Source organism: Tamandua tetradactyla, chromosome 5 (assembly GCF_023851605.1).
Source record: "Tamandua tetradactyla isolate mTamTet1 chromosome 5, mTamTet1.pri, whole genome shotgun sequence".
In the NCBI taxonomy this organism is placed as follows: Eukaryota; Metazoa; Chordata; class Mammalia; order Pilosa; family Myrmecophagidae; genus Tamandua; species Tamandua tetradactyla.
In genome coordinates, this window is record NC_135331.1 from 12,774,886 (window position 1) to 12,784,879 (window position 9,994).

At 39.3% G+C, this 9,994-nt stretch overlaps 1 protein-coding gene across 1 annotated transcript in view; it reads right to left on the minus strand.

Annotated features, from left to right (window-relative positions):
- The window catches only part of NAA25 (N-alpha-acetyltransferase 25, NatB auxiliary subunit), a 75,507-nt gene extending 66,343 nt beyond the window's left edge, over positions 1–9,164 (minus strand). Inside the window, exons 1-3 of the mRNA XM_077159882.1 lie at positions 9,061–9,164; positions 1,418–1,503; positions 648–786 (exon numbers count right to left, since the gene is read on the minus strand). Coding sequence (XP_077015997.1) covers positions 648–786; positions 1,418–1,503; positions 9,061–9,118 — 283 coding nt within the window. The 5' untranslated portion in view covers positions 9,119–9,164. The remainder of the gene's footprint in view (positions 1–647; positions 787–1,417; positions 1,504–9,060) is intronic.
- Positions 9,165–9,994: the final 830 nt, after the last annotated feature.

The window sequence follows — 9,994 nt, forward strand, 5'->3', positions numbered from 1 at the left end:
TATGAAAATGTTGTAGAATTGATTGTCATTGTTTTAGTTTAATTGTGGTGAATATACTTTGTGAAATTACTAAAGTATGCAAAAAGAAACATATGTGCCAGTTTGAAACTGTTTTGTAAAAGCCATGTTCTTTAATTCTGATTCAATATTGTTGGGTAGGATCTTTTTGATTAAATTGTTTCCATGGAAATGTGTCTCCACCCATCCAAAGTGGGTCTTAATTCTTCAAGAGAGAACCATTCTGGAAACAGCTTCAGAACCCATACAGACAGACATTTGGAGATGCAAAAAGAAAATTCCCTCAAAGAATCTGTTTGAAACCAGAAGTCAAAGGATCAACAAATATCAGCTACCTGACTTCCTAGACCGGCATTTCTTGAGTCATGGTATCTTTCTCTGGATGCCCTGGTTTGGACATTTTTATGGCCTTCGAAAGTAAAAGTAAACTTGTAACTTAATAAATTCCCTTTATAAAAGCCAACCCAGGGCAGGACATGGTGGCTCAGCAGGCAGAGCTCTCACCTGCCATGCCAGCGATCTGGGTTTGATTCCCAGTGCCTGCCCATGAGGGGAAAAAAAAAAAAGCTAACCCAACCCATTTCTGGTACACTGCATTTCCAGAAGCATTAAGAAACCAAAGCACATACGTCGATGCATCTCCCGGTAAAGAATAGTCAGTGCTTGTAGAGAGTTGTCATCTGTGGGTTCAAGGGCTGCCACCTCTTGTGCCAAGGTGAATGCTTCCTCCTGCTTTCCAGTTCTTTGTAAACCAATTGCCTTTAAAACCTGAAAGAAATAAAAGAAAGATCAGCTTTTAAAGGACAGAAAAGGAAATACAAACCAAAGAAAGCCAATTTAAAAGCACAGGTTTTTTTAGATGCCCAGGCATTTAAAAGCCAAATCAATTTTTACTAAAAATATAAACAAATTAATATTTTGGTCATATTAAGAGCAAACAATATTCTTTAAAAGGACTCTGTGGGTGAACCCTAAGTTAAACTAAACCATGAACTATAGTTAATAGTACAATTATAAAAACATGCTATTATCAATTGTAATAAATGTTCCAAACCAAGGCAAGCTGTTAATGATAGGGTAGTATACTGGAATCCTATTATTTTATGCATGATTGTTGTGTAAAGCTACAACTCCTCTAAATAAAGAAAAAAAAAAGAATATAGTAGAAGTAAAATAATTGAATTAGATAAGCAATGTCCAAAGAAATAAAAAGCTAGCTTTTAATTAAATATTATTTACAGTATCTAAGTGATCAAGAAAATAAATGACCTAGAAAGTAGTCTAAAAAACATAGCTTACGGTCACTAGAGAGATTAATTAAATACCTTTTTCTACTAAGGCAAAGAACTATAATGCATAACCCTTCAAATATAAATAACTCAAGGGCAAATGAATTTACCTTTGCACAATGAAGATCCTTATGTTTCTTCAACAATTTATCTGCTTGCTGAATTGCCATTTTATTATTACCATTATCAAGATAATCTGTGAAAAAAATACATGATGATTATTATATTCCTTCAACAACAAACATGAAAAATGTACAAGCTGGATGTTTTCAAACTGCCATTACTCAGTATTAAAAACATCTTGGAGCAAATTTTAACTCTGAATGACTACGATGGTCCAAAATATAATCACATATTCCTGTAGTCATCTCTCACCCAAAAGTAATATATTGGTCCTTCTTAAAGAAGATTCAATACTATATATGTTTAGAAGGAGTACACTGATATGTATCAATGGGAAATTAAAGGTTTAGTCACTTAAAATAAGCCAGTAAAAGCAAAAAAAGAACCCTCTCTAATATTAAAGCTTAAAATCTACCAAGTAGAAAACATTTAGCCAATAAAATATATTTAATGAGTACTTCGTCACAGAGTTAAATATAATTGCCTGAAGATGAAAACAATAATAAGAGGTTTTAAATCCATAAATTAGAGAGAAAACAAAATGGAGTTCAGTAATATTAGGAATGGACAAGAATGTAGGGAAAATAGCATTTTCAAACATCTGAAATATAAACTAGTACTCATTTTGAAGAAAAACTGACTTCAAGGTTTCCCTAAACAATGTGTCCATTCCAAATTTTAAGGATTATGGAGACCTGCTCTGAAGTTATTTACAGAAGAAAATCAATCATTATTCAAAAGTCTAACAAAAGCAATGATGCATTTCCAGAGAAATCAAAATAAATATTTTAAATGGGGAACAGGGAAGTAGTTGTCAACTTTAAACATAGAAAGATGAGAGAGCACACTCGGGTTCACAAAGTACAGTGCACTTACTACCAGGACCCTCTGGTCATCAGAGTCCCAAATCAGCATAGGAATAGATGAGGCATAGACAACTCAAGTTAACAGATCGCAAATAACAGAAATCAACAGACTACCCCTAAATCTCCTTTCACCTCAGGGTTTCAATTTTTGTCCAGTGACCACTTTACTAGAACTTTTAAAACAGCCACATGAATGCATGAGTTTCCTCTGTTCAGTATTTTCCCAATGTATTTAATACCAACGAGCACCAATAACGCTAGATAAAAAGATAAACCTTGCTCTGGAGGGAATCACAATCCCGTGAGGAAGGTCAAACACCTAATACTCAGGCACAGGGAATGGAGAATCACCAAGAATTGAAAAGCATGCAGTGTTATCCTAAATGACCCAAGTATATACTATTAGTTTTCTTCAGTCCTTCGTTCAACCAATAAATGATCATTTGTCCTTAAAGAATATCTGACAGTTAGTTCTGACTTGGTCCTACAAGATTCCTGGATCATAAAACATATCTCGAAGTGTTCTCAAAGGTAAGAAGTAGACCTCTTTGATGCGATCCCAATGCTGAGGGTCTGTACACATGGACCAAAACACAGGTCAGAGCTATAAGGATCTTTTCCTTTTCCCTCTGTAACTGACAAGGTTCTGATATACTGTACCTCACTGTTCACGTCTTCTCTGGGAATGGCTCCCACTGCACTTGCTAAAGGGGTACGATGGATGACCATGTCTATATCATGTAGTTGCAGCCAACCCAGGGTGGACAACTGATCCAAGCTGAGCAAATCAGGTTTCTTCCTGGGAAGCTGTAACTCCAACAATGACCCAAGTTGTAAGATCATAAATATTTTGGATCAGAGGCTAGTAGTGGAAGATCCAGAATTTCTATTTTGAAGGCACTTGAGAGGACACAAATTGGTTGATGGAAAGGGAGGAAAAAGAGATACCTATCTCTTGACAATAATATTCATATAATATTTTATATGGGAGTGTAAAAAGTGACAATTATCTTTATCAAAAACTTAAGAGAAGTGCTGATTAAGCTTGTGGGGAGAGAACTAATGACCCCTCTCTCCTCCAGCCACAGCTTACTGTTGGGCCCTGGGTAAAATGATGAGTAAGCATTTAAAAAGCAGTCTGAATAATCAAGCAGACAAAAGAATAAACACATTGAGAAAAACAGAGATGAGCAATTGAGAAAGAAGTCTCAGTTTCTGGGACTCTTCCCGTTCCCATGAGGCCCTAGGGCACTACGTTATTGCTCCGGGCTCCCACAAGCATTTATTGCAAGCCCATTTTACTTGCACTAATGCAAATGGATTTCTGTTCCTAGCACCCAAAAGAGTTTTAACTAAAACACTCCACAACATTCACCCTGATGTCACGTTCCCCTTTTCTGGGTACCTAGGTGATTACCAATTAGTTGGTTGCTCAGTCTTTTGGGAAAGTTTATTTCCATTTCCATTACTGGCTATATAATATAAACTATGTAGCCCCTGGAGAAAACTGGTCAATAAAACAATATCCTAAGTCTTTTTAGTAAGTCTTTTTTTAAAAAACTCATTCAAGGATAATTGAGGTTTGGCCATGAAGATTGGTGTTATTCCCTTAATAACAGAGGTTAGCCAAAATGAGCCATTCACAAATCAGGCAGAGGAAATAATAGGATTATGATGTGATGGTTAAAGCAATATTTCCAAAGCAAGTACCACTCCAAATGAATGTTTTGAGGTGGTTCTTGGAGAAAGCATTAGATAACACTCACAGGGACAAAGTTAATCCCTTTTCTAATATTTCTTTACATTAAGAAGTCTCAAATTGGTGCTAGCCTGTCTACTGCTTCTCTAATGCTGGGTAATATCTTTTTTTTTAATTGTGTAAAATATATAATATGAAACTTGCCATTTTAATAATTTTTAAGTGTACAATCCAGTAGCATTAATTACTTTTACAATGCTGTGCTACCATCACCACCTTTCATTAGTAAAGCTTTTCATCACCCAAGACAGAAACTCTATACCCATTAAGCAGTAACTCTGAACTCCGCCTCCATACAAATCCTGTTAACGGCTCAGCTACTTTCTCTCTCTACGAATTTGCTTTTTTTCGATATTCTGTATAAACGGTATCATACAATATTTGTCCTTTTGTGGCTGATTTACTTAGCATAATGTTTTCAAGTTTCACCCATGTTGCAGCAAGTAAAAGAACTTCAGCTAGTATCTTTTTTTAACCACAACTGATCTGGTCGCAAATCTTCACAAGTGTTAGAATCTAGTTAAAATTCTAGTATCATTGTTTTGTTTTCTGTGAACTTATTTTTATGGTTTTATTCTCTTAGGACAAGTGATACAGGTTTTCCATTAACAGTAGAGACATAAATTATCCGAAAAGAGATTTAAGTTAAAAAGTCAACTTAAATTTATTAAGTAAATAATCGTACATATAATACTAGAATATTGTAAAAATCATCAGATCAGATAAAAGAATGATAGAAATGTGGGAAACACTGGGTTAAATCATTGGCTATACCACTGACTCCTGAAAAGAACTAGCTAGAGATTAACAAAATTTATTTGAATGAATGAGCCACACTCCTGCATAATATTTCGAGTGGAAGCTCCTCTGAGATACAAACAGTACTAGGCTCTGCATACATGCAGATCTGGAGTCTACTTGCCACAGAGAAGAGGCCCAGGGAATGGTCTGCCCAATACTCAGGGATGCTGACAAAAGGGAAGGTATCAGTCTTGCAAAAGTAAAAGAAAACCTTTAACTTGTATATTCTTGCAGCTGATGCAAAAGGCTCCAGAGCAGCTGAAATGATTACCTGCAGTTTCTACTTCCTGCAAGAGCTTTAGAGACTACTAAAGATAATATTCTAATTTAGAAAAATAGCAAAAGCAAGATAGTCTCATCTTTAAATCATAATGTCCTTTGCTAAAAATTCCTAAATAGAAGGCTTGCTTTTACCACAAACATATTGCTGAAGCATTTTTGAATCAACAAACTTTTGTTGAATACCAGCTGCAGGCAGGGCTGAGGGGGCTGAATTTAAAAGTGAATAATCTCTCTTAAATCATCTTACATTTTCCACTTACCCCTGTTTAAACTATTTTCCAGACAAAATTCAGAGCTAACTTTTTAAACTGCAAACCTGATCACATCACTCTTGGTTAAATCCCTTCAATGCTCCCTGCTGTCTTTAAAATGTCAAAAATCCTTAAAATGGCTCATAAAAACGAGTTCCGGTCTACTTCTATAGCCTCAGCTCACTTCCCCTTCCCCAGTCTCTAGACTGTAACCATACAATCTTTTCTTAGTTCCTCAAATGGACCAAGCTCTTTTTCTCGGGGTCTCACACATGCATTCACTCTCTCTGTCACTCTTCCCCATCTTTTCACTTTTGTTCATCTTTCGTGTCCCAGGTAAAAAGTTACTTCCATAAGGAATCTTTTCTCCCTCTGAACTCATGGCAACCTGTACTTTTCCTTCAAAGCCTTTAACATATTTGTAATGATCAGGTATGCCAACATCTAAAAATCTGTCAAGACAGTAAGCTCCTTGAAAACAGAAACCATGCCTATTGATTCTTCAATGGATGTTCTATGCATTAAAATCTTTTAAGTTTCAAAATATTTTTAAAGTCCAAGCCAGGGTTTGTAAATGGCCATGTTTTCAAAACAGAGAAAAACAAACAAAACCCAATAAGATGGGTACAGGATAATGCCTCATATCAATCAGATGTCCATGCATTATACTATTGTGTTTGCTAACAACGCTATCTTTTGGTGTTATAAACTCCACATAAACTGAGTAAATTCCCATTCTTGTCCAAAAAATAAAAAGAGAGTGCGCCAAGTAACTTCTCTACAGAAAGGTAAAATGGTCTTCATTCATCAAGACACACTGCCATTCCTGGGGTAAAAGAGGACAAAGCTCATGGTGCAACACTGACCAACAGAAGGCTCAGAATACCATATGCAATGGAAAAACTGGAGGCTATTTTATTTATTTATTTTTTTTAACTAATAAACTATAGCAGAACAACTACCTGAACTGGAGTTTGGCCAGGCACCCAAATGCCAAATTCACCAAAAAACTGATTATCATTCAGGAAAACACAACTGGAAAATATGTCACACCTGATTCAGGCTAACAAGACTGCAGGGTTAGTGAAATAGGTTAAAGAACCTTGTATCCAGAAAAGACAATATAAATCTGCATGTGTGAGTGTATGTATTCTAATGACAAATGAAGTATTTTTTTTACTTTGAAATTCCTATTTCTATTTTGCTATTGATGACTTAGAAATTCACATATTATATACATATCTATTAAGTATCACACTGGACCATCACTTCAAATTATTAGAAGTATGGAGAGGAGAGATTAGATTGTCTTAATAAAATTGAACCACCATAACACTAAGAACACTTAAAAATTAATCATAATGGTAAAGAACCAGGGCTTACCAAGTCATCTAAGTTGAAAACCTATTTCTCTAAGTTTCAGTTCCTACTCTGATCATAATAATCTTACCTACTTCATAGTTAGCACACAAGAAAGTACTCAAAGCTGGCAGTTGAACTTATGGTTGATGGGCAAGCGCCACATGCAAGAGGCTGTTCATCTGTCAGCTAATGAATGTATGAATTTAAGGAACAATAGTAGTTTAGGGGTATTACTGTATTTAAACAACAAAATCAGGGGCTCTACCAAAGTCAAGAGTTCAAGTGCTTAAGTCAAAGCCAACCTACCTTTTCTTTTTCTATTCCTGCTAATTTACAGTAATCACTTTCAAATTCCTAAAGAAGGCCTCTTCTAACCCTCTTCCCATGTAGCTATAACAAAAAGGTACATAATTCTGACCTCCAGCGTTTAGAATATGACATGGCATTTCTGATCAGCATACCTTGATGTTTAGCAATGTGAAATGGACATGGCTTTCCTTCCTGGACAGTTCAAAGCACAACTAATTCTAAATGACTCATAAAACCAAAAGCATTTTCTTTGGTCCTTAAGTAAAATTTTAATAATCCAATTATTCTTAAAAATAGTGTTTTTAGTTGAAAAAAAAATTTTTTAAAGCCTGTGTGCAGCTGTTGCATATAGCTGTAAGTCACAAATGGCAAACTCTGGTTTCAGTTCTTACCCTCAATCATATAATCTCTTCCCTATGAAAAAAATGTACTTGAGGCCATGAGATATGTACTCCCAGAGAAATGGAGTCAGATGCAATCTCGGCCATCTTTCTGACCTTAGGTAAGTCAGTGTCCTCAGAGCCAAGTGAGGTGGTTTCTAGCACAGTGATTAAGAAGGTGAGGCTGCAACAATCCACAGGGGTTCAAATCCTAGCTCCACCAAATGCTAGCTAAGAGACCTTAGATAAATTATACGTCAATAAAAGCCCCAGTTTCCTCATTTGGAAAAAAAAGGGGGAGGGGCCTTAAAAAAAACCAGAACCCACCTCATGAGAATGTCATTAAGATTAAATGATAACCCATATAAAAGGCCAAGAACAATACCCGACACAAACATCAGCAGTACTATACACATTAACCACTATTATTCTTACCCACCCTCACTGGGTTGCTACAATCAGATGAGATGTAAGGCATCACATAAATCGCAAAATAAAAAGACCAATTGCGCCAGAAACACAGTCACCCTCACCCCGAAAAAAAGTTAAACTACCTCAGTCATTTGGAGAAGCCCTCACTTAGTAATATCCACATTAAAAACATGAAATTTAATTTTACAAAGACCACTGACCTTGAAGCTTCCTCAACATTGAAGGTTGGGAGGGAGGGTCTTGGGCCCGCCCCCCGGCACCCCTCAACATTGAGATAAACCAAAGGAAAGGAAATGTAAAAGGAACTATTCTCCAACTACCGAAACATCTCAGTTATTGAAAAGGTGTTTCTCCCTGACTAAATCTGAGATTTTTCACAACCAGGGTAGCAGGATGACATCAAGGTCTTAAAGCTTGAGGGCTGAGGTAAGCGTTGTGGAATAAGACCCACTTAGCACAGAAGGGAAGCTGCAGCGAAAACCACAGAAGCTGCAGAGAGCAAAAGCCTGCAGCAACGTGCATACCCCCTCGGACAAGCGCTACCACTCTCTCTCCACCGCTATTTTGGGCCCAAGACCCTCCCTCCCAACCCCGCCTCCTACGTGAGCCCAGAGCAGCTGTTTCTCTACCAAAGAGATCGGAATTCGGAGCCTCGAGTCTCCGGCCTGCCCCTGACTTGTTTGGGTGACCTTGTGTCAGCCCCTTCCCCTCTCTGGCCCTCGGTTGTTCCATGTGCGCCGAAGCCCAGCTAGCCCAAAACCAGCTAGACTCCGTTCCCGCAAAGAGAGAATCTTCACTGGGGAATGTTCCCTCAGGTCAAGTTTCCCACCCTCCCGCCCAGCCGGCTTCCCCCTGCAGGGAAATCTCTCATCTCTCTCGAAGCGGCCGTAACAACGTAACCTGTAGGGTAGCACAGGTCTCCGAAGGAAGAGGCGTCCGAAGGGGCCTGCCTGTCGGGCCGGATCGGCCGCCCCACTGCTGTCTGGACCGCGCCGTCCTGCGGCCTCAGGGCTACCCGGCAGGCGCCTACGCGAGGCCCGCGGCTGCGGCCTAGAGGCCCGCGCGGCCCGCCCCCCGGCACCCATCGGTTCCACGCCTGGGTCTTGGCCACCCCTCCCTGACCTTCGTCCCGGCCTCGGCAGCCCTCGGTGCGTCCGGCAGGCGGCCCGGCTGGCCCCAGGCACTTACCGTAAATGGGCCGGAGGCGCCTGTCGTTAGGGTCCTGCACATGGCCCCGCGTCGCCATGATGACAAGCACAGAACCGTAGTGCGCACGCGCGGGGTGGGCCCTCGGGAAGGGGCTGTTAAAGGGCCAGCGCCGTTCTCGCTCTTCTATCGCGATAGTCGCGGGTCGGCGCTGCGGCTGAAGGCGTCTGCGCTGAATGAGAAGCCCCAAGTCGCGGCTCAGTTAGGAGTTTTTGTTCCGGTGCTGTTGGAATTCACCGGGCTAGAGGAGGGACTGTTGCGATTAAAATCCTTTCAGAGTCACCTACTGGAAAGTGAGGTCCTGAGGTAAAAAAAAAAAAAAGCGCTTAGCAAAATTAGGGCTCCGGTGATCCTGTTTATCCTGCTTATCTTCTGACCTAAAGGACCAATTAGGATTTGTCTTGGATTAATTATTGAAGAATCAGGAACTCCATGGGAGGGTGACCTAGACGAAACTTGGGGAAATGAGGCTGATCAACAGTAAAAATCTGCCAGAAAAGTTCGAAAACCCTCCTTCCCACTCCTGGGGCTAAGCCATCTAGAAGCATTTTCTAAAATAATCGTAATTCAGTAGGTACCCAGACGCTGTGTGGTAAACTCTTCAATTGTATTATCTCGTTTAGTACTCCTAACAGGCCTGGTCCTACCTAGGGAAGGACTCATCTCCATTTTTACAGGTGGATTTATTCATGCAACAATTAATTATTGAGGGGCCCATTATGTAGTATATGCTGTTTTAGGAGCTGAAGATAAATAGCAGTAGGTAATTAAATAGACAGTGCTTTCATGGAGCTTTACTTCTGCGGGGCAGGGGTGGGGGCAGACGATAAACAGATAAGTAAAATAGTATATTAAAATGGTGATAAATGCTACTGAGAAAAAAAGTAAAGCAAGGATTTGGAGAGCGGCAGACACT